The 25,870-nt window shown below is 36.7% G+C and overlaps 1 protein-coding gene across 15 annotated transcripts in view; it reads right to left on the bottom strand.

Annotated features, from left to right (window-relative positions):
• The window catches only part of SOX6 (SRY-box transcription factor 6), a 375,857-nt gene that overhangs the window by 54,731 nt on the left and 295,256 nt on the right, over positions 1 to 25,870 (bottom strand). For all 15 annotated transcript variants that reach the window (XM_075162744.1, XM_075162748.1, XM_075162750.1 and 12 more), the window contains 3 exons: positions 12,062 to 12,211; positions 7,969 to 8,149; positions 4,933 to 5,120 (listed from right to left, as the gene is read on the bottom strand). In XM_075162744.1, the coding sequence (XP_075018845.1) occupies positions 4,933 to 5,120; positions 7,969 to 8,149; positions 12,062 to 12,211 (519 nt within the window). The remainder of the gene's footprint in view (positions 1 to 4,932; positions 5,121 to 7,968; positions 8,150 to 12,061; positions 12,212 to 25,870) is intronic.

The following is a 25,870-nucleotide window of genomic DNA, read 5'->3' as shown; positions in this document are numbered from 1 at the left end:
CGTCTCCAAGGGTAAATAATACATTTTTAAGAATGTACACATTTTGCATACAAACTGTGGTCTATATTAGGATAAATGATGTGGATTCAACTTGTAAAACTTTGATTTAGAAATAAGAAAGGAATAAAAGGCTCATTATAAGAGGTGCTAAAGTACCATAATTCCCAGGAAGTAGGCGATGACTCATGTCATTTATTTTGGGGGTCTAATTCTGGTTTCCTACTGCAAATACACAGTTGCCTGAAAATCTACAAAAGAGTGGGAATGGAATATAAACATAAAAATGTTATATTAAATTCTGCTTCCTCTCAGATCTCAATGAATACGCTTTGTGGGTAAGTAAATGGGGAGATAGGGGTATATCCTTGGGTCTAGCAGATATGTTGTGATTATTAATTGGGTATATGTCCTATCTTGACTTCATATATTTTTCTCCAGTGAAATTAACACATTTCTGCCTATATTTTTTCTACAAAGATTTTCTGAAGTGTTTTCACTTCAGAATTATAAATTATATAGCATTTTCAGGTTCATTTAAAGCCTTAAATCAAAGCAAATCTTCCAGGCAATCATGCTAGTTCGAAATACTAAGATAAATACAAATAGCTCTAGCAATGCAAATTTTAAGTACTCTTTTTTGTTGAAGGTAAACATGGCTTGACTGGAAAAAGTCATATCCTCTAAACAAAGCCAATTTTTGTATGATTTTACTTTTGCTTATATCACATAGAAAGAGCTCTGTAGCCTATTTTCTGGATTTTCCTAATTCTCTTCCCTTCCCTGGTGTTTTTGTTTACTCTGTGAAACCACTGACACAGTTACTTCTTGCTTTTCGTCAGTCAGACTACACCTGATCAGCACCAGGTGGAGTAGAAAAAGTCAACTCTGATACAATGACTTTTTGCGGTGCGTGCACTGTACTGGCTGAGCCAGAGTTAATTTTAGTTCGCACGGCGCTGTGTTTTGGATTTGTGACCAAAACAGTGCTGATAACACAGAGATGTTTTAGCTATTGCTGAACAGTGCTTCTACAGCATCAAGGCCTTTTCTGTTTCTTATGCTGGCCCACCAGCAAGTAGGCTGGGGGTACGCAAGAGGGGGCACAGCCAGGACAGCTGACCCCAACTGACCAAAGGGATATTCCACACCATATGACGTCATGCTCAGCAATAAAAGCTGGGGGAAGAAGGAGGAAGGGGAAATGTTCGGACTTTTGGCATTTGTCTTCCCAAGTAACTGTCAACATGCTGAAGCCCTGCTTTCCTGGAAATGGCTAAACATCTGCCTGCCAATGGGTAGTAGTGAATGAATTCCTTATTTTGCTTTGCTTGTGCACATGGCTTTTCCTTTACTTGTTAAACTGTCTCAACCCATGAGTTTTCTCACTTTTACCCTTCTGATTCTCTTCCCCATCCTGCTGGAGGGGAGTGAGGGGGTGGCTGCGTGGTGCTTACCTGCCTACCCTAACCCACAACAGTACACAAACTGAAATAACTCCGTAATTGTAGATGTCCATAGAACGGTATCATCTCAAAAGTATAGCCTAACCTTAAAGCTTTAGCAAATGACAAAGTTTGACTGTGCCAGAGTGCTGCATGTTTTTGTTTTGGTCTTTCTGATGAGTGAATCTCTGTGAGCACTTTTAAAGCTTTGTAGGAGATTTTTTTGAACAGCAGAATAGGAACAGAGGCAATTTTCAATTCTGTGTCTCTAACCAAATACAAAGCTTTCTGAGATTTAAATGACACATTTTCAAAAAGGCCTAAGCCCAGGCTTTGAAGCTATGTACATAATTTTGTAAGTGCAATCATTTGCACAACAAACTATTACCAGCTATCTGAACTTGAAGACCAGTAACTGACCAGAACTCAACAGCATTTTTAAACAAGCTGCAGGCAATTAATTTGTCATCTTTTTCTGGTGCTGGCTTCTAGCTACTCATTTATACAAGTCTAATTACCTGAAACCAATTTCTGAAAATTTGGTCCTGAAAACATAGGGTCCTGATTCTTCAAAAGAAACCAATCCAAAATTGCAACTATGTTATCACAGCTTCATTGGGATTATGACAGAAACTATACACAATCTTCTTGGCATAAAATTATTTCAAAATTATGTTTTGCTAATTGAAGTGATCTATCGTTCCCCCCCATTTTCATCATCCTGCATCTTTAGAGTAAAAGAAATATATCATAATGTAAAAATTGAAAGGCAGAGGGTAAAGGGGGAAAGAATAGTATTCTAGAATTCTGTTTGTTCAAAGGATGCTTCTGGTTTTAATGTATTTTATACTTGCTATAAAATATAAATACATTCCCTTAATATTAATGACTGACTTAATTCTTTTATTTTCTTTAGGACAGAAAGTGGGGATATATCATCATTTAAAATGACTGATTTATATCCTATTCTTTTGTAAACCCTGCCTTTTCTTGCATCTACAGAGCAAGAATAACAGACTAAGTATACTAAAGGTAAAACCAAAGTACATATTACAACTTTTTCCTGCCTTAATGGTTCACTCTATAGTACATGCTACAATAAATAAACCCAGCAGGATTATATAAGGGCACTGAGAGATTTAACAACAGATTTCCTTGCTGCTATTTTATTCTTATGTTTTAAAATTTGCAAGTGCTACCATGAAAAGTCTCCCCATAAAAGATGGCATTTGAGAATGATGTTGTTTATATTTGTTAAAGAGTTCCAATTGACTCTGCTATATTTGCAAGTAAAAAAAAAAATTGTTCCTCTGACTGCCTGATGTATAACCTCAATCTGGAAGCTGTACATCAATCTGTGTATTGCTAGTAACCAGCACAAAAAAGAAATTTCAGATTATTCACTGAAATATTTACTGGCTCTGCTTTAAAAGGTGAAAGACGAAATAGAAACTTGTTATATTGAATACAAGACATAAACATGGTACTGAAAATACTCAGGGAACAGACCTGATAAGTAAGAGGATGCCATTTTTATACTTACTTTTCAAAGTCAAATCAAATGTTAAGAATTCTTTTAATAGCCCTTATAGTGTATTAGATATTTTTAAATGTCAAGCCACTGAAACTCATAAAATATATTTTAAAATAAGCATAATTTTATAAACTCTTAATACTGATCATAGGTGTGACATTTATTTTATTTTTATAACTTGGGCTTTAGTACCCTACCTCTTAGTTAGTTAAGAAAAATACTGACTTTACAATTAGAATGTTGTCTGAATATGGGCTGCTTGATTAGTTGTTAATTTCTATATTTTTCCATAGTATCAATCTGTATTAAATGAGTTTTTCAATGCTGACATTTAAACTAACACTAGCAGAAATACATATTTATTAGCCTCTGAATTAGACTTGTAAAAGCATTGTTAATCCTGTGTGGTAACAGTTTAACAAATCTTTTTAATAGACACTGAGCCTTTCTCTTGTTTTAAGTACTGTAAAGAACCTATCAAGCAAAAATATAAAATTAGATTAAAAGGTATGTATCAATCTTTGATGGGTCTGTTTACAACATTTCTTTGCCTTTCCGTGCCTTGCTACAATCCACTTACTCACCAAGTATTCCCTTGTGGGTTGGGAAAAGATCATAGTATCATCAAATTCTCGGTTTAAGATATAGTTAATATTCTGCTAGGTCTTATACTCAACTTGGACTAAAAATTCCTGTTAGTCTTTGGAGTATAATATAATCTTCCCCCGCTCCCCCAAGATAGAAAGAACCTACTCTCTAATATACAGATATATCACAGAATTTTCATTAATGAATTATAGGCATTGAAAGCTACCTGTTTTTCAATTTTTTCTTTTTTTTTTGCAGCAAATAGTCTGAAACACTAGTTGCTTTATAGGCTAATGAATGTGTCAGTTTTCTTTTCATTCATTATTAAATTGCATCGTAACTGTTCCTATTTGCCAATGCCATAGTGATTACCGGGATAATATTTTTCCCTTTCCAGTTAACTGGAATAAGTATTGTGGTATATAACTGATTTTGTGTCCGTGGTGAAAAATAACTTGTGTGCTGTATATTTTGCAGCATAAACCATTTCTAGGGAAGTTAACAGAGGAGCATTCTTCATCAAAAGGACTGCTTTACAGCTCAGCCAATTACCTGATTCAGTGTTCACAGGCTCTGTTATACACACAGAGACCTGCTCCTGGAGCAGATCTCGTAGACCTTGGAAAGGCCACAGAGCAGGACAACACAGATAGATACAAAGTATTTTCCAAGAGACTTCTTTGTCCTCTGAGCAGACCTTAAAGTGTGTGTGATAGAAACTGTTCCTCACCTTCCGGATATGATCCAGCTTGCTGTTTTGTAAACTGAATGATGTCCTGCTCAGTCCAATGCTGGTCACGTTCTCTCACCACTTTCTCTCATTTACCATTTTATTGTAGTGCCCCATTTCATTTTAGTGTTCGGAAACTTGGCCAAGATTCAACCAAGAACTTTAATCTCTAACTTCCCATTGAAACTAAGAGCCAAAAGCACTGTTTTAAGCCTAAATGCTTTGTTGCATCTGAGTCACAGATTCAAGCACACTCAGATACATTCAATAGCATTGTAATACTTGACCATGCTAGTACATAACTGGCCTTTTTGCCATATTTATCAATCCAATCATTCTCAAAAGCACAATTCAAAATCTAGTGACCGCAAACAGTGGTAGCTGCAACCAATTCATTTTCCATGTTGTTATATGCATGCTTACAGCTTAATCGCATGAGTGCACAGGACTGCTTTTTTGAATGCTGTCATGTAAACGTAGAGAAGTTTGTAGTGCAGTACTATGAAGTGACAAGGTGTATTTAACGTGAAATCAGAGATGGCTAAAAGCCCTAAAAAGAAATTTTATATAAAAGTAAGAAGCTATTTGCAGGGAAAAGAAGAATGAATGACAGACTGTGTGGCAGTGGGAGACATTACCTTTTCATTTCTGCAGTTGTTTAGACCCATGTTATTCATGGAGGGCAATTTTCCATCAACACCATGCGGCTGCTGTTGCTGCTGCTCCCTTTGGATCTGCTCTCTCATTTTTCGAGCCTCTTGAATGGCTTTCATTACTGTGTCCTGGTCCCCAAATAGGGCAGGTGAATTAAGACTGGAAAGGATATCTATAAACAGAGAACACACTTTATTTAGGTAATTATCCAAATTAGAAGACGAGGTAAGCACTCAGCTCTCACAGTGTTAGAGCTGCACCCAACTAACACTGCAAAAGGAGGAGGAGTGGCAATTGTTGTCTGTTTGAAGGCTGACTTAATCTATAGAAGTGATTGATAAGCCTGTGCACTTCTTTTGCTGTCATAAATACAACCACTGAAGTCTTGGCATACCTGGAGGTATCTGAGCATACACATGGACTCAAAGTTCAAAGTTAAATATGTGTTTAAGACAACAGTATTCTGAAGCTTAACTGGGAAGCCTTTGAAGTATTAATAATAATTAATAAAATGAACAAAGGAGAAAGAAATCTTGGCCATAGAAGTCTATGTCAATTTTTAGAATTTCTTTATTGAGAGAACTATCGCTCCAGACATTTAGCTTTCCATTTCGGAAAGAGCAGCAACAATTACTTTTGAGGGACAGAACTTGTTATCACCTTAACATGAGTATAAAACTCTAAATCAGTAGAGAAAAAATGGTTTTCTTTCTATCACCCTGGACAGAAAGATAAACTTTTAAACATGCATCAAACTCACACAAAACATTCCTGTCGCATCTTAAAATGCATGCTAGAAGTAAAGATGAGTACTCCAGATACAGTTTCTGATTTGAGGCCAAAAGACAGCAATTATTTGGTGACTGGTTGTTTTATGTTCCTGTGATGAAGCTTTAACTTGATCCACCTGTTCCTGCATGGGAGTATCCTCTATACTGCACATGGACTGGTACACATTCTAGCTAGGAAATTTTGAGCAATCAAAGTTTGTGCATGACCTGTGCATCTGCCTGACAAGCAAATGTCTTTTATAAAAGCTCTGAATTTGTCAGATTTTGTACTTACTAACAGTCCACTATAAAAAAACAAACAAAACCACACAGGCTAAGATTTGGAATTCTCCTTCAAAAATAATTTTCATATTCTTCTGACTTCATTGAAGTTCAGCTGACTAAAATATAGCAAATTCAACCTTGAAAGACCCTGAATTATTTTAAAATAAAAAAGGTTAAGATGAAGGGTTTCTCATGCTTTATCCTGGGAACCAAACAGTTGATTTAATACTGTGGCCTAGATGAGAAGAGATGCAAACTGCTGTTTCAGATGGAACTGAATGTGATGTTTTCTGTCTGAATGAAGCACCCCTCTCCAAAATAAAAGTAACATATTAGAGAACAACCATTGTTCTTGCTGGGTAAAATTTCCAATGCTCTGAACCGATTCAGCAACTAAGTTCCATTCTGGAGCCTAAGTAAGTTGGGAACCGTATTTGCATGACTTTTAATGAGACTTAGACTCCCAATCACTAAATTTATCGTAAAAATGGAACAAAAGCTCCTACGTTGTTTGCTGATTTTTGACAATGTTTCCTTGACTTCTTTTATACTTAAGGGTTCAGAGGAAAAGTTTTTATGACTTTACATGAAAAACATTCACACCGTAGGCATATCTTCTCTAGCCATTTCTCTGGAATGGTCTATGACTTTAAACTGATATGCCACTTTCTAATGTTAGATAGTGCAGTGATAGCTGGAAATAAATTGACAGGTAGAATACCTAACTAGCTGCAGAAAGTATCTTTCAGAGATCGTGATGTTCCCAAGTGTTTTGGGAATGGAACAAATCATAATTTTTATATATTTAATGTATGTATTTAACATATCTGTTCATTATTCACAAGTGTTTCTATATATTTTACAAGTACACTTGAGTTACAGATTGTGAATAAGTGGTCTGTAGTAAGTATTTAGTCACTGTTAAAATTTGCTATTTGAACTTTAGGGCTGATCATCTACATTTTGCAGCTCTTGATTCTGTTTCTTGACTGGTTAAGGTAGTCTTCATACATAGTATTCAGATCAATTTTGTTTCATTACTTAATAAGCTTTATTTCTTAATTAAAAGAATCTTGAACACAGGTCAAAATTTCACTATTTGCAACCATATGAATTAAGAAAATCTTGACAGATGGGTGAACAAATAATAAAAACATGAAGAAATAATAAAATGAACAAATAATAAAATAAACTGGCTGGACTGAAGCCGTTCTGTCTTTGTTTAAAAAAAAAAATATATATCTTCAGCATATGGTCTTTGTAAGATGAACTTAATACCCAGAATGCAGAGGATTAGATTTCTTTTAGGATGCTGTTCTGGATAAAACTAATGGTATATTTGGGCTAAATAGCTGAAAACCACATTTGGAGTTACCTTCTTGCCTGGCTTCTGGTTTATATGGAGATACTGAATATTCCCTGACCCTGGTTGAAGAAAGTGCTTGAAAACTTGTTTATTTTAAGGTATGTTACACTCTTGCATTGCAAGTACACTAATCACATGAGCCATTATGTGTGTACGTCTACCATCTAGTCAGGCTCTATGTGCATTCAAAGGTATTTTTTTGTTTGTTTGGTCCAGAGGTCAAAATTCAAAAATTAACTTTGTATGTATACACCCAATTGATGTCTTTGGGGAAGATACTCATACAAACCTCTTTTACACATTTTATATATGCATTTCTATTTACTTATGTGTATATATTTGTATGTATGTATATTTCTTAGGTTATATATTTATTTGTTGTATTTCTTGTAGATGCATATGACTGCTGCATCATTGTGGTCACTCTTGTAAAACCTTGGCATTCAAGAGTTCTTTGAAAATTTTCCCTGCGATTTTTTTTTTCCATTTTAAACAGAAATGTAGGCCCAAATATCTGCTTAATTCAGAAGTGTGCTCAACCTGAGATTTCATGTAGAAAACTTGCCAGTTTTCTCCCTGCCCCAGGACAGATTAGTTACCTAAAGAGGATCCTCTTCCCAGAGATCCACCGAGCGGGCTGGGGATGCCACTCTTGTTCGTCACTGTCACTGGACTGCTTTTACTAGCTGGGAAGAGGTTCTGTGTGGGAGATGTTGGGGATTTGACAGGTTCAGCTGTTTTGGGTCGGGCTGAAAGATTCAGTGGCTGGGCTGCTTCATCCTACAAGAGTTTAATGTAAATAATTATTAGGAAAAGACAAATGAACACATCATTTTGCAAGCAGCAGTTACTTTACACCTCGAAGACAATACCACATTCTCCAGCAATAATAACAAAAGAAGCTAATTATCTGCCTCCTTTAAGATTCAACGAAAGGAAACCTCATTAATTTCTCTGTGTTATGCTTCTATTTACATTAACTATGTGGCTGGATCGTTCTTTTTGCCAAATTAAAATTTGAATTAGCTCACATTACAGCTTAATTTCCTAATGTGTTTTCAGAGATCTAAATTAACCTAGGGCATTTACAAAGAATTATTTAAAATTTCCAGCAGCTCAGTAATGCTTTTGCCTTGGTTCTATTTGAAAAGTTCCTGGCACTATAAAAATAAGTTATGTAGCTTATTTTTAAATGTATTAGAAACTAAGGAAACAGAAGTACTTCTATGAAAGAATCATTTGGAAACCCTGACAGTTCTTTGGCCCACATTTAATGCTGCTGCTAACTTATACATTCCATGCATCTTATTTTGAATGCATGTTTTGTTTAGTAAAATAATCTATGCTGTTCCCCCATAATAGAAGATAAAAATTTCACTGAATTCAAATTCCTTGACTTACTACGGTAATGAATGCTTACTATATGCATTTCAAAATATATTTCATTCTCTACTATTTAATTTTGTATATTTTACAATATTTTATTATTCAAATGTGTCATGTATTTTTGACAGATTTATGTAAAATCAAGATTTTTTTTCACATAAATGCTGTTCTGCGTCTTGTTTGATACTTCTGTAATTATTTCTGTATTCTATAGTTATTTCTGCTGCATTCAACCTTCAGTGTATCTATAAGTTTATTTGAATAAAGACAAGGAATATTTTTTAAGGATGTAAATCTAGTATCAGAACTTTTATATCTTTCGAAACTTTTCATATGCAATTATGGAAGAAATTCTTTCTGACATATATCTTGTTTCAGTGCCATAGGAGAATAAGTCTATCTAAGAAATATCTTAACTTTTGGAAGAAGACTCATTCTAGCAATTAATTTCTTTGATCAGGGTAGATATTCATATTCACAATGTAACCTTCTTCCCATTCTCTGAGCTTGTTCCTTTTGCTTAATATGTTAAGCAAGACAGAGCATTTGGAAAATTGTGAAACAGTGATTTTCTGTAATTAAAGAGCTCAGTAAGACAGATCTCTCATTTAAAATATGCCCAAAGCAGACCTATGCTGGATATAAGAGAATATCGTCCATATTTTAAAACACTGCGCTGATCACTTCAAAGCTTAGAAATATATGTCAGAATACAAGAATACACTACATTATCTCATCTTTTCCATTCTCCTTACTGTCAAGTGGTGATTTAGCAAAGTACATCTAATCATACACAATGCATTAAACAGGAAAATGTAACAAACAGGTATTTATAACGCCATCATATCTCCAGTTTTAAACTGTTTCCATAAAATTGCATGACATTTTTATTCTTCCTGACCTTGCAGTGCGCACAAATGTCCACACCTGTTCAGAGTCCAAGTGAAAGCAGAAACACAAAGGTATAAGGGACATAGTCCATTCTTGTGCTTTGTGGCCATGTTTACATGCAAGCTGTTTCCTTGCAAAGATACAAAGTAGCTTCAATAAATTTCTGTGAGAGTTCAGAGCCCCTTTCAGACTATGAAGTTTGCCAGACTAGGTATTGTGAGCATGTACACATACAAATCTATGCTACCATGTTCAATTTCTAAATAATTTTCTGCCTAGTACTGATACGATCATGTGAAAAAAACGCTAGACACTGCCAGAACCTGTTTGTTTGTACATCATAGACAGCATTCTCATTTCTGCAAGGCAACCGAAAAGCTGGAAAACATTCTGGTCACTGACTTAAAAAAACCCTATCATTACTTTTTGAAAGATCTGACTCCTGTAAAAGAATTCCGTTAGTTCCATAAATAATGCATGTAGTATATACAAACAACTGTTTAAAAACAGAGAAAATATAGAGGATTTGTTAAGCAATGCTTGACCATCAAAACTGTCTTGTCTTATAAAGGTAACAATTTGCAAAGACAGCATATAGGTACTAGTTTATTAGAGTGCTTTTATACTAATAATTAATTTCTTCATTAGCTATTGGTATTTGTCCACACGAAGCACTTGTAGTTTATCTTTAATATCTTCAATGCAATAGTGTGCTTAATAAAAATAAGAATAAAAAGGCTTCTTTTTTATTAACATATATTTCAGTCCATTCAAGTTAAATTATGTAGGGAAACCCCCAAGAATTTGCATGTGGTCAAGTCTGTAATAGAACTCAGCTGGCCACAAAGCTGGAATGGTATTGGCCTTGGTTCAAGGAGATATGTGCTTGAATTTAACCAGGGAAAATTTTACTCATATATTAAAGGTTTGGTTTGGTGTAGATCCATTTGGCTCACTCACTTATGAAATTACTTTTTCACATTAAAGTAGTCAGTAGTATATTCTCAATACCATAAATCACTGGTGTTAGGTATCACTATACTATGGCAACTTTGCTGAAACAGTTGGGCTTTGCTTTTGGTGGCTTCTGTATTGACCGTAACAAACTCTGCATATGTGGTAAATTTCACTGACTGCTCTCAAGCCTGGCATTGGATTACAAGAGGTAAAATATTAGACTAATACACATCTACAGTTAAGTAAAGTGAACGCTTTGCTAAATAAATGTTAGATCTGGCCATAATGGAATAGTTTTTATTTATTAGTACTCTCAGCCTAGCAAAAAAGTGTCATGGAAATTTATCAGCCCAGGCAGAAATATCTACTCACCCACACTTTACCACAATGATTGATGATAATGAAAAAACGAATGATATTTTACTCTCATGTCAAAAAATAAAAAAAAAGAAACCCTCACCTCAAGTGAGTAAAATCTTCCCAGGCTGATGTGAGGCTAAGGACTGTGTGCCTGTAAGGTATTAGCAGCTAGCAAAAAAATGCTTTCTCTCTCCCTCCCCCCCCCCCAAAGTCACTATATGCCTTCCTTAGATCTGTTTTAATAGTTTTGCATTTATAGCGCTATCATTCAAATTGGTAAAACCTCTGAACGTTGGTGTGTTTTTACAGTTTGAAGTAAATTGTTTCTCAGCATATTTGGTCTCATGAAATTCAGAACAACTACAGGAGAACACGGCAATAAGAGCAAGTCAGTTCCACCCCAAGGTACTAGCTGCACCACAGATTTCAAGGGGTGCACGATGTTCATTTCAAGCTGCTGGCAAATGCCATGTTGTAGCTGCCTGGTTCCAAGCAAGTGAGAATAAGCAGGCACAAGCATTCAGCAATGGCGCAAAACCAACGAGGAGCAGCCTGGTTGTCAGCAGCTGTGTGAAATCAGCAAAAGTCAAATCAATCTGCAGTGACACAATGTTTTCCCCAGAGTCCTGACTTACATCTTATTTTAATGCGATTTTTTTTTTCCAAAATTGTAGAATAAGTACAGCTAGAGATTTGTAAAACAATTAGAAGATCTACAGTCTCTCTCGTGCCCTAACAATATAATCTAGCACCATATTTTAAGATACTCAGAAGTTCAATGTGAAACAATTCATGAAATGGACACCATTTATGCACATTACTAGATTACAAACTGAAATCTTGAAAATATCACATTTTACTGATGAATCTGTTGTGCTGCCTGTGGTAGGAAGAGGGACGCCTGATATTTTTGGAAGCAAGAAGCGAATGCTTTCTCTTCCCTTTTCTATACTGATAAGACAGCACTAAAACTGAACATTTTATTTGAATATTGAAGAACTTTCATGTGGTTCAACCTCCAACTGTAAAACAATTAAATAGACCATTTAATTTCACTGCCCTTTTCAGACACTGACTTTTTTCTTTACTGAAAAATACCTTAACTTGAGTTACCGGGCTGGTCCCTCTCTTCTCAGTTTTCATCCCAGTGGGTGAGAGTGCCCCTGTCGTATTTGGTGGCTGTGGAGTAGATGGCATTTTGGCTCCAGGAGAAACTTGCATGCTTGCCAGCTGAGCTGCATACAGTTGCTGGAAGACAAGAAGATATACAATGTATTTCTGCAAAATTCCTAAAAAAAGAAGCTGTAAATTTACATAACTTTTATTGCTCTGCTGTTTCTTCTTTTAAAGAAATTATAGATTTTTTTCAGCACTTTCTTGTTTGTGACTTTTCCCTTCTTGTTATTTTCAAAGAGAAAAAGAAAAGACTGGAAAAATCCCACACCCCAATATCTTTTTTCTTAATTTGACTTTTAGCTGATTTTTTTTTTCCTTCTTGCTACTGATGGTCATGGTAATGAGCCAAAGTTTATACTGTGCCCAAACATTAAAAAAAAAATTGGCAAAATTATAATGCTGGTTATGAAAAGGAGGTATAAGTTCCTGTCAGAAACAGCAATGCTCCAGGTCTTTCTGTTCTTACCCAGAAATTACCCACCAACTCCAGAACCTCTACTAGGAGCTCACATAGGAATCATTTGCTACCAAAAGGCAATGCTGCATCATCTCTAGATAGCAATGAAAGTTAAAATAGGCAACAGGGTATGTCTCCATCTCAGTGTACAGTGATTGTTATAACTTCTACAAGTGTTAATGAGGAATGTAGGCCTTAAAAATTCCCATAAATAGTGATGAAAATACAAAAACACCCTCACGGAACTTTTCAAAAAGTTTAGCTGGAACATAATAAAAGACTTGTACATTAAAACAAACTATTCCTACCAATCTAAAGTGTTTACTGAACAAAACCAAATAGGTTTAATTTCCTTCCAGTGACCAAATTTAAACCCTCACCTTGAATTAGCATCAGCAATAATTCTTCTACCATAAACAGGGAAGATCCTAATCCCTCTTCTACACATAAATCTATATAAACTTTGCCTTATTAGTGAGAAAAAAGCCAGGTGGTTTGTATGTAATTTCCAACATTACTATCATTCAGATGGACAAATAAAAAAAATTACAGTAATCAAAAGCAGACCTTTCAGCACATGTAATTAAATGAAAGCTTAATAAAGAATAATTTGCAAGAGCCAGATGTGCTTATGTCATAATTGTTGCTTTCTTTGGAACAATTTTTCTAATATAACAAGCCTCCACAGAAATGAGAGTTACACAATACTGTAAACTCAGTGACTCAGTGGCTAGACAAACGTGTGAAGGAGGGGCAGAGTCAGAACTCTGTGTGACAAATGAAAACTCTTGTTTGTTTGTTTTTTGTTTGTTTCCTGCCATCCCTTTTCAATACCACAGAGGCTACAAAAGGATCACAGATTAATATTTGAAATCAATGGTGCTTAAATATTTTTTCCTGCACTAGAAAACTAGAAAAATTGAAAATAGAAAAAAATCCTAGCTTTCGGTGATGTCCTGAAGAATTACAATGAAGCACTGTATACAATAGTAAGTGGGTTTTTCCCCCTACTACTGGGATCTTATCCCTTCTAGCATATTCTTCAGCTCAATCCATGCTTGCTTAATAGCATGCTCTGCTTATGTGAGAGTAAGAAGCACATTTCACAAACTTCTGAAAGCCTACACATTCTCAGCTCAGAAATAATCAGGCACTGTACTATGACAGAGACGATACAATAAACTTGAATACAATTGAAAGACAAAACCCAGAGATTATAATGGCTTTCTCAGTGTTCTGTACTTTGTCCTTTTTTTTTTTTTTTAAATTAGGAACCTATTTGACATCTACTTCAACTGTCTGGGGGAGATGACTTAGATTTTACTAAAAGTAGACTAAAACTTTACTACTTAATGTAGTGTGTATTACACTTTCAAGAGCAGGAAAGGAATTCTATGTAAAAACAAATGCAGCTTTATCAACTACAGTTCAAAAGAATTTCCTTCTCCCTTATCAGGTAAGCCATCAGGGCAAAAAAGGTGGGGTATGAGTTATTCTTTCTACAAAATTCAGTCTGTCTTAGAGAATAAAAGTCGATAGTCAATGATGGCAAGCAGCATAATGTGGTGGCTTGACCAGCCAGCCCAGCCAGCCGCTCTCTGCCTGCCCCTCCTCAACAGGACGGGGGAGAAAATAAGACGGAAAAGGTCATGAGTCGAGATAAAGACAGGGAGATCACTTACCAGTACCATGACGAGCAAAAAGATTTGGCTTGGGGAAAATTAATTTAATTTATTGCCAATTACAATAGAGTTGGATGGTGAAAAACACAGGCAAAAACTAAAATCCCCCATGCCCACCATTTTCTCAGGCTCAGCTTCACTCCTTCATTGCTGACTCCTGCCCCTCCAGCCGGGCTGCTGGCAGGGCTGTTCCTCGCACGCTGTCCCTCGCTCCTCGCTGCCTGTGCGGCGTTCGCCCTTTCTGGAGAACGTTTTCCCAGAGGCGCCACCAGCTCCCCTGACAGGCTGGGCGGTGCCCTCTGGGGGGGCCGCTGAGGAACCGGCTGGAACCGGCTGGAACCGGCTGTGTCCAGCCCGGGGCAGCCCCTGGCCGCCTCTCCTCACAGCAGCCGCCCCCAGCCCCCCTGCTGCCAGCACCTGGGCACCGACACCCGGCATGCACGGCAAATGGAGCTTGTAGCCCAGTTAGCCATGACAAGTAAGCAAAGGTGTGTTTATCATCTCTAAAAGCTGCAGCCCACGGTGTAGCTGTATCTTGACAGGATATCTCAAGATCAATGTGAAGAGAGAGACGCGTGACACTGGTCAGAGGAGCGCTCGTCGGTGGCCTGGTACCTGAGTCCAAGCAGGCCTGGCAACTGAAACGTCCACAGCGCTTTAAGGGTCACAGAGATAGCCACAAGGAAAGTGGGCTGTTACAGTGACTATCTAGGAAACTGTTTGGTGTTGGAAATGCAAACATTAAAAGCAGAATAAAATTAGAGTTATATACCACTCCCCTCCCAGTGTGTTGAGGGCTGTATTGGCTGTACTGCAAGTAGCATGAGGAAAAAATGTTTCTAAAGGGAGACAGAGAATAAAAGAAATTTTGATGTTTATATATACGTGTGTGTGTGTGTAATTCATCACTGGGTTTCTCCAAGGTCATAGTACTGGCTTTAGCCTGGCATTTCTCTAAATTTATTTTACACCATAAAAGTAAATGTAAAAATAAGTAACAGTAATTAGCTTTCTGCTTTGCTTAGACTTTAAAACAAAGCTGTTCCACAAATGAGTGCAAATCTTGAAAAAATTTGCATTAGCACTAGCAACACTGCCGTGTGGACTGGGACGCTTAATAACTTCTTTTAAATACTAGTTTGTATGGGGAGCTAGCCAGTCTGGAAAAATATGTGCATGCCACTGTTGCAGGGATAAAACAGATATTTTTGCAAATACCACTGTTGTGGCTCAAAATGGCAATTTAGGACCTCACATTGAGATGGTCAGGTTGTGAAGCTTTTATTTGCAAGATTAAGGAGGGGGAAAAAACCAAATATTGAATGAATGTTGATTGTTGGCTTTTAATGCTCAAAAGCAAAAGTTCAAATGGAATTTTTTCAGTTGAAATTCTAACCTACCAACTATTGAGTAGTGACCAAGAAGATTAACCTACCTCAAACACTGAAACATACCTTCTTTTCAATGTATGTCTAGCACATAAAGAGAAGAGCATTTCATAACCCTTATGCCAACCACTGACTCAGAAGGCTCTTGATTACAAATTAGATATTCAAAACCATCAAGTATTCATGATTGTTTTAAGAAGCCTTAAAAATGTATAGCCTTGGTTTTATTTTTTTAAAAGGTCACTAATTTAGATTCTTACAATCCAGTTCCCAGCATCTAAATATAAGTAGTGCTGATTTTGAGTTACTGAGTGCTTCTGCATAGTTAACAATTTTGAAACCAGCTCACTTAAGGTACATGAGCAAGGATGTAGTTTTACAGTTTTCAGAACCAGGTTTCTCCTAATATCATGATCTGACACTGAAGAGTGGGATTTTGAAATGCTGCAAGTCTCACTTAAGGCAATGGCAAGTGAAGTCTCACATTTAGGCACCCATGAACTCACAGGCTTATAGACTTAAGCGCTTGTTACTGAAACTCTATTCCTGCTGTAATCAACTAAAAATCTGAGGGGAATTTATGAAAGTTGGAGGTCCCCATGAGTCTGAATGATGTTCATCTACCTAAAAAAAAATTAGACGGGTGGAAAAGCGCTGTACTCAGCATGTGTACAGCACAGCACAAGTACATACTGATTTTTTTAACCTGGAAACAGCAGAATTCATTCTAAGCCTTTGCTATAGCTTAGAGCTACCATCCAAGAAGAACTGAATAACTAACAAAAATAATAATCAGGAGGTGGTGGTCGTGGTATTTTCTGCTTCAGAAATAGCCTATTGCCTTTGATGAATTATTTCCATTTCACTCTTTTTATAAAATGTATCATCCATGATCTAAAATTTGTTCAGAAAAACTATGAACTAATAATAGAGCATCTTGACTGATCCAAATGTTAAAATGTTTCTCAATGCCACCTAAGTTTCACAATGCCTTTGCAAGATATTTTCATGATACAGAAGGATAACTGCCTTCGCTGCCAATGTTCATTCATGCCTTGCCAGAAGACAAAGGCTTTAGGCTTACACATCCCTCTCACAGGTTTCAACATTTTTTCAAAGCTAGTTTTTTCAACTAGCTTTCAATAATCAAAACTCATTAGCTCAGGTCCCTTTCCCATATGACTTTTCACCTGCAGGTAGGCCTGTGACATTCCTAGACGTGCTCTGCCGAACGACACTGAGCACAGCAAATGAGCACAGAGCAAAGCTTTCTACGTACCAGATGTTTCCTTTTTTTTTTACAGCAGGAATACTGATACTTACCTCTTAGGCTGCAGCATCTGTGTCTAAACGAATGAATAAAGGTGAAGAATTTTGAGAATCAAATGTTACAGAAGTAACACATGGTGAGGAAAATAGGATGGGCCTTAAATCAACACAGTTAAGGGAGATTTGCACTGACAACAACTTGTTAACTTTGTGACAGGCTGTTTTACCACCTAACACAGAATTATGATAATCGTAACCTTCTTACCAGTGGCTTGTCAATAACAAGCCTTATGGAAAAAGTTTGTTTAGAGAAGATATTTCAATAAAGAGAAAGTGATCAACTGCTGCATAGGAGAGAGGCAGTTTCTTTAGATATATGAACCCAGGAAATGGAGAGCAGTTGCACTTGTATGTACGAGAACAAAAAGGCAAGGGCTTGAGACATTTCAGCTGACTGCGTTTGTGAGGAAGAATTTGGTCACAGCCGTGGGAATATAATTCAGATGTTATTCTTTGCAGCAGAATTCTGAAGAAACTATAGCAAAGCCATATGTGAAATATGGAGATAGAGAGTGGTTGCAATAGTCAGCATAGCAGATAATCAAAGTGCAGGTGATGAGGGCTGGCCTTGCACAATGAATTGCAATGGATGTACTTGGAAGATGCCCCACAAAGAAATTCAGTAGAAGGTGGCTTAATTCAAGGAGAAAGAAGGGATCTATTCTAGAAGCATTTACCCTTTTATTTTGTTTTACTAAAAGATTTATGACCAAAATGAAAAGACATTCTCCTTTTTCTGTATTTGTACATTATTTCTCCAAAGGTGCTAGAAATTATTTTTTTTTTGCTCAGAAACAAATGCTAAATTTTATGGACCCTGATCAATTCTAAAGTCTTCTATTACTAAAAATGCAAGTCCTATGTTACATTTTCAACAAATACATTTGCTACAGTAAATGAAACTAAACAATAAAACTACTGAGAATCAAGTGAGAATCCTTATTTGTCAGCATTTTAAACGAACTGTGCAAAGCTGAAATATCTTATTTATAGAGATGAAAGTTCAGCTATTTAGACAATGAGTAATTTGGTTTCTAAAGATGAAAAACTCTAAGGAATGACTGCAAGTGCTGTTGAAATCCTGCACTACAAGAGGTAATGCAGTTATTTTTTTCCATAGTATATTTAGTACGTAGTGTTGCAAAGCTATAATTCCAGAATTTTCCTTCCGAGTATATAACATGCAATAATAATACTTAGAACTGTCTGATCACAAAGGGTTGTTACAAGCTCACCAAAACCTTTACTATTTCCAGTACACATTTCTGAAAAGATGCTAACCAAAACAAAAAATCCCATCTTCAGTGGGACTGCTTGTTTTTTATTATTGGTATAGAGGTGCTTAAAATAAGATTGATGTCAAACAGACTAGAGGAAACAGAGTCTCTGTTTGAAAAAGTTTTTCTTCTGTTTGGAAGAAGAATGGATTAGTGCTCAAACCCATGCTTGGGTGTCATAGATAATAACTATGGAAACAAAGGTTAAGTGCTGACCTGAGCGCGATGTCACTGGTATAGCCTTCAGCAGTTCAGGCAAGGTAACCTTTTCAAAAAGCAGTGCAGAAGCGTAAATATCCTACTCAAAAATTTCACACACATCTTAATCTAAGTGCAAGAACTGTTTCTAAAGTAACGTTAATTGTACTTATTCCTTCCTATTTTTGTATATAAATGTCATTTTTTTGTATTGGCATGTCTTTTGCACCAAATACATTCAGTGACTAATCCTGCAGTTGAGACCTCTCCTATAGTGCCTATAGGTAAGAAATGGGGTTATTGGTTTACGTATATATATTTTTTTAAAAAGCACATGGTTGTTTTTCTCTTTGTTTTAAGATTATTTTTATGCAGATTTTTAGAGTGAGAGGTAGGTTAACAGAAAACGACATCCAGAAACACAAGACAGCCTAAGTAACTCATCAGCAGCTTAACCATGTGACAAACCCAGGGGCAACTCGAAGGCAGCTACTGCCTGTGGAGTCTGCCAAGAAGCCAGATGCCATCACCAGAAAAACACCTTCCACAGCTCAGCATCTGTGTCCTAGCAGTGCTCTCCACACAAAAGGAAAAGGAGGAGGAGGAGAAAGAGAAGGAAAGGTGCATATAGAATTGTTAAAGGAAATGTACATCAACATGAAAGCAGCCCTTACTTGAAGTTAAAAATCTAAAACTTGGAAAAATCAAAGCTTTTGCTGACGAAAACAGGATCCCTTCAAATTAATAGATAGAATATTTTATGCTAAAAGTGTATGTTTTCTTTTGTTTTACAATATATTTGTGCAGGTTCTACCTGTAAAAACAGTGTATTTTATAAATTTGTTTTGATGAAATTTGGACATCTCAGTGGCATTTTCTCTGTTTGTTCCAAGAAAAATGTTAATAAATCAAACAAGGTGAGTTTTACAGTCTGGCCCCCAGTACCATGAGCCAGACCCTCCTCTCATTTTCACATGTGCCACCACACATATAATAGTAGTTTACTATTTAAGAACCAACAAGTATGCAACATCAACTTAACTCATGGGTTTATGCTAAATACTGAAAACTATTTGGCTTTACATGGGTATATCTGAAATGGTGTCGATAAGTACAGCAACATTAAGTTGGAGTAACAATTAGGGGGAAAGTGTTTAATTTAGAAATATGATAAATAATAAGTAACAATACACTGCAAAGACATTTTTTCCTCTACAGAATCCAAGTGTCATAATATATGTACATGGTTTCCTTTTAACAGCATCATTCCTTTCTTTCCCCTGTTTGTACATGCCTAACCTATCCATAGTGGACATAACATTCTGATTTTCAACACTGATATATCACCCTGCCGCAGAGTCTGCTCATTGTTACAGAGTGTGAATAGCCTCTACTTCTTATAATAATGCACCAAATACCTCTGCAAAAAGGCGTTAAGGTGTAACATGAACAGGCAGCTAATGAATTATCATAACTAATGTCATAATAACAAAGATTGTTGCAGTGATTATTTATGCACTTGCTGGCTAATGTGCTCTCAGATTTATTACAGCACAATATGTGCAAACAAACTAACTGTATTTGTGAAAATACAAATAATACATTTTATAGTCACAGATGGAGTTAGAAGACTTCAGTTTTTCCTATATGTTCAGGTGTGCATCTACTGAAAAAAAAAATTCTTTCTCAGCTAAAAGAATGATTTTACCAGTTATTCATATTCATTCACTTCAGTTTTTTTTAACTATTAACACCAGTAATTTCAGTGTCTGTCAGTTGCTATACTATATATTGTCAAGGGAAATTTTTCTGTGGCCCTAAATTCCACTCAATTCCTGTCTCCTTAGGAGATACACATGCCTGTTTTGCTTGTCTCTCAAGCTGCAAAGTAACAGATACCTAATTTCACCACTCAGTGTCTGCCAGTTCCAACTCCTTTTACTGACCACAAATTCATTGCACTGGTTCAGAAAAAGAAAAATCACTCTCATCGCTTCTACTGCCCTGCTGCGACTAATGGCCAACCCATACCAAAAAAAAAAGAATCTCTACACGTTTTAGATACTGTAGCTTGTATTGTTGTAGTACTGCAGAATCAAGATCCCCTTATGCAAAGTAACAGCTTTATTTTGTTAAAAGGGCCTAACTTTAAGTGGACCATGGAATATTTATGGCTCTCAGTAGTCCTTTGAAAGAGTTATCTTATGTTTTTATGCCGATCATGGGTCAGAGGTTCAAATCAGCACTTCTTTCTGTCACTCCTTATATGTTTTACTATAATTTACAGCTCAGCAAGAGGACTCATAAAACAAAAGTGTCTATTTTACTTCAGCAACTAATTCTAGCTAATCAAAGCTTTCCAGCAAAACAACCCAGCATGAAACTCTGCGTGGAAAATATGCAGAGAACAAAGCGTTTTGTCAAATAACACATCTCATGATGTAAACACATATGTCTCTTATAGGAAATTTTATCGCTTCCACATTATCGGCACACAAAAGGAGCATTCTTGTCGCAGACCTGGTGCGACTGTGGAGCCATCGTCATTGGAAACAAGAGCCTGATTAGGTTCCCACACAGATATGAATAGATTTTCTTTTTTTAGTGTAATGCTGCCTTTCTTATTTCTTAAACAGACTAGTAATTGTGGCTGTAAAAACAGTGAATTGTGTTTGGACGACATTTGTTTCTTCATATTTTTTTTAGCTACCCAATGACACCAATTATCCCATATGGTTGTCCTCTTCTGGAAAGTCTGAGTTAATCCACAGCTGTGAAGATGAAGACGCACCCAGCAGGCTCTAAATCTGGTGGGTCTCTTGTCTGCTAATAAAGTCCACAGTCTGCTGGACAGATGTTAAAGAGGATCTGTTAAATAAGTCAGTGACAAAGACCCAGACTTCTGCTGGGGAAAATAATTAGCAAAACCATATCTGTTCTTCATAGATTTTCATCTCTTGCCTCATCTTTTGGAGAAGCAAATATTCATTACTTGATAGAGAAGAGTCCCACAGCTATATAATAGGTCCTGCCCAAAACATGAATGGACTAAATGATCGCATTGGCATGTGTTCTGAAGAAATTATAGACCTTTTTGTCCTTGACTTATTCTTGCATGCTGTGGTTCCTGCACTATTGGTTTTTTTGGTTTTATTCATCATAATATGGGCTTGTATCGGTAGAGTCTGAATAAGTATTGCCAGCTATAAAATATCTGCTTAAATTTTTAATATAATGGGAAATGTAAACTGAAGATGAAATTACCATTTGACTAATTTTTCTTTAAATGTTATTAACATCGCTTATTTTTAAATAAAGGATTTACAGAGAATACATTCTGGCCTCAAGGCTCGTGCTGATGTTCGGGCGGGTGGAAGAAGAAAGTGGAACGAGGAGATACCTGCAACGAGATCCACGTTTAGAGACTCACTCACTTGCTTTTCCCTGTCCCCACCTGTTTATCATCATGGCCTGACAGCATAGACATCCGATCCCAAAGTCTCTCTCAGTTACAGTCATGTGAATTTGGAGAAACGCTCCAGAGCTAAAATATATGCACCCGTGCAATAAAGAACTAACTTGCCTTCAGGCACATGTGCATTAAGGTGCTCTTAAGATCATTTCTGTTTCATTTGCAAACTATATTTCTCATTCTTTTGACCTCATCCTGCTTTGACGTAGTGAAGTAGAAATGGCCATCAAAACAGCTCACTCTGCTTTGCTACCTAAATGCAGGCAACTCTCATTTAGGCATTGTTCCTGAGATCGTGCCCCTTAGAAATCAAATGGCTTTGATTTCATTGAATTATGACAATTAAATACAATCTCTCAGCAACTGCTTGTTCACAACCTGCTTACTGTAAAGCTGTGGGCAAAGCCAAGAAAGAATGCTTAGAGCTCAAATACATTATCAATCACTGCAAGTAGCTAAGACAATGTATGTAATTTGACACCTGGCAGTTGCCTCTGTAATATTGTATTTGTTTCCTCTTAGGAAGTAAAGGCATTGGTTTATTAGTTTTACAGCACCTTGACAAGTTTCCAAGATATAATGTCACCCCATCACCCTATAAGGCTGCTGGGAATTTTTAATGAGACAGCATCAAAATTGCAAAAGAAAAGTTTACTCTCTGCAAAAAATATGAATTCAAAAATGTATCCTAAAATTTTTATACAATTAAAGTTCAGACAGTACATTAGGTATCTTATATCACCATAGAATATATGTAACGTTGGCTCTACTGAAATAAAATAACTACTCAGCTCACAAGTGTCAGAGTCTGTGATATTTGAATGAGACTTCCTATTTCTTCCAAGGTGACCGAGTCAAAAATCCAACCCTGTAAAGTATAGGTACTTGTCCTAGTCCCCCAGAGAGAAAACTATATTTCTGCCATGTCAGAAAAGAACAAAGGGCAGGCCAAAAGCTGACCGGGGGAACAGAGTAACAGCTACTAAAAAAAAAATTTAAAAAAAAGAAAATTGAAAGCCTTCTGTAGCGAATATGGAGCTCTTGCTTTCTGAAGAGCAATTCCCTTGTGAAGCCACTGACTGGGGGGAGAGGCAAAACTCCACACTGACTTGGTGGTTGTGTCTCACCTCATTTCACTCTTTTCTTCTTTTTTTTTTTTTCCCCTTTCCAAACAGACTGAGTGTTGGTCTGCTGAGAATATGATGCTAAGCCACTTTTCCTGTAGAGTTTTTAAACTGGGCCTCTGAGAAAGGGTTTGATACAATTCAATGACTGAAGTAATACCTTTGTCCATCTGAGCATTAAATGGCCCATTGAAATACAGCTTAGTTAGAAAGAATTTCAGTAAATGGTGCTTTCTAATTTTTTTTTTATTATTATTATTCCTCTCCCAACAGATTACAGCCTGGATCTGAAAATGCAGTTCAATCACTTTTGGTTGCCTCTCAGGTCAGGCCTTCAGCCAGTGTTAATTAAATATAACCCCTTTAGAATACCGGAGGTTAAATGAGAGCAACAACTAGTCTTCTTCAAAATATTACCTCATGCTCTCCAAAAAACTGTAATCTGTTTGGGAGGGCCCTCATTTAAACACATTTGTCTTAATAAAGAAAATTATTGGGGGGGGTATGGGAGGGGGGGGAACCCATGCTAAATGCTATTTTGTCCAACAGCTAGTAATCACAAAACATTAAACACCTATTTCCATGCAATATACCATGTCTATTGTGTTTAAATAACACACATCATAAAGGAAAGTGCTGCAGCAGACAATTTAGGCTATAGCAGCTCATACAGCACAATTTTCAACTTGATAAAGTGAAACTATAAAGAATCAATGCGTAAGTCAGACAGCTTCCATACCTAATATTCTTCCCTGCAGCTATTAGAAGTTCACATTTTTGTCTCTAGTAGGCATAAACATTAGTATACCTTCAATTTCATGTCTTCCGTCACATTTTGTTGTCTGTTCCGTACAATTTGACCAGACCATGAAATTGGAAAGTAGCTCAAATTGTCTTTTTTCATCTTAATGATTTTAAATGAGAAAGGGAGGGTTTTCTGTAAGCTATTTGTTTACTGCTTTGTAAGAAGTTTCCTGAAGTATTCATAACAATTTTACTATTAAATTAGTTGAAAGAAAGCTTTTTAATACATGGTAATTAGTCTTGTCTTTCTGAACATGACTTTGCTGTAAATACTCCTCCTTGACTATCCCTTTGTCCCAAGATTCCTTAGAAGAACGCAACCAAGCGATAATTCAGCATTATTGCTGCTTCAGTGCACTAATCGCTTAAAGAGCAGCAAGGACCCTATGTTCACTGCCACAAGGCTCCTACAGCCTCCTGGCCTAAGGCAAACTTCCCAGCCCAGCAGCATCCAGATGTCAAGAGGAATATCCAGGTCCTGATGCAGCATGCCGCTCCATTCCAGTATGGCCTAAACATCTGTTTCATCTGCTGGCGTACAACCTGCTGAATACACTGAGAATGCTGCACAAAATAGGGAATTGAATGGGGGTGGGAGTGAAATACTGCAGTTGCATAGCTCAGTGTATGTATCACTAAAAAAACTCTATGCAGACACAAAAATTAACACGAAATGCTTGGAACCCCACAACTGGAGTTTGATCATTTGCTATCTCAAATGGAGCTCTCCGGACTAAAAATCCAGACAAATAGCAGGAAGGACAATGTGATAATTAAAAGAAACCCTTTCTACACAATATATGCTTAGCATTTTTTGTCGTAATGGAGGAAGAGGACGTAACACCTTAGCTTCTCATCTTACTAATTTCACCTTGGTTTAATACTTTACGGTGTAAGAAAAAGCACGGAAGTATGTAACACAAATTGTTTGTTGCGATTATAACAACTGCTCTTCATACAAGATACTTTAAAATGAGGTGAACTTAGGCATCTATTACATATTTATAATTTCCTATAGGTAGTAACTCAGGAGTTCTAAAACAATAAGCATCTTTTGTCTAAAAGATAGGAATACGTAAACATTGGCATTTTATCTTGAGGCATGACAAAAACAGCAAGCATTTTAGTTGATCTAGATTAAGATCTGACAAGGAGTAAAGGAATGCTAACTGTTCTCATCTCTTCCACTTGTGTATCTAATCTCTTGTATTTTTGCTAGCAACAATAATGGAATAGTTCATGTTACCATGCAAATTCTTTGAGTCGTTTATGAAAGCAAGATCAAAGCCCAAACTGAGAGTGCATGTTTTTTTCGCTGTATTTTTCCTCAAGAGGAGGACCTAATGAGAGGTAGTTTAACCAGGAGTCTTTCTCTGCAATTGCAGCACAGGAGCACTCTCACAGTGCAACCTCCTGGCTTAGTCTTTTCTCTGGCCGGCCCGGGGACATGGCTCACTCTGTGTGCCAGGGCACAGGTGCACAGAAGGCAGGAGGGACTAAATACTTGTGTCCCACCCCTGCATGGGGTGAGCACCTGTACCCAGAAACCAGGAAGTATCCCTCAGATCTTCCATTTAAACACGCCCTTCCATGAACCTGAACAAGTCACCGTCTTCTTTGTGCTGCTCATGAAATGGATACACTGGTACTGCATTACTACAGTGTCTGAACTAGATGGATCTGAATACAATCATAAAGTATTCCTATAAAAGATAAAATGTAAGCATTAATAAAAGTCTGCTATTTTAATAAAATATTGTAAATATCAAGAAAAACCAGAATGCAACAATATGCAAAAACTTCACCAAATGTCTATAGCAATTTCCTCTGCAGGAGGATGGCAGAAATGTCAATAAAATCTTTCTCTTAAGCAAAAAGATTTGCATTCCTTCATTTAATGTTGTCAGATTACTGATATGCTACTGTTTGATCACAATTCTCCTGTTATTTACCGTGCATAGGAAAGAACACAATTGACTTATCTTTGTGATTCTCCCAGA

This window comes from Calonectris borealis, chromosome 14 (assembly GCF_964195595.1).
Source record: "Calonectris borealis chromosome 14, bCalBor7.hap1.2, whole genome shotgun sequence".
Classification (NCBI taxonomy): domain Eukaryota; kingdom Metazoa; phylum Chordata; class Aves; order Procellariiformes; family Procellariidae; genus Calonectris; species Calonectris borealis.
Note: the sequence above shows the minus strand (reverse complement) of the source record. Positions and strands in the feature narration are given on the sequence as shown.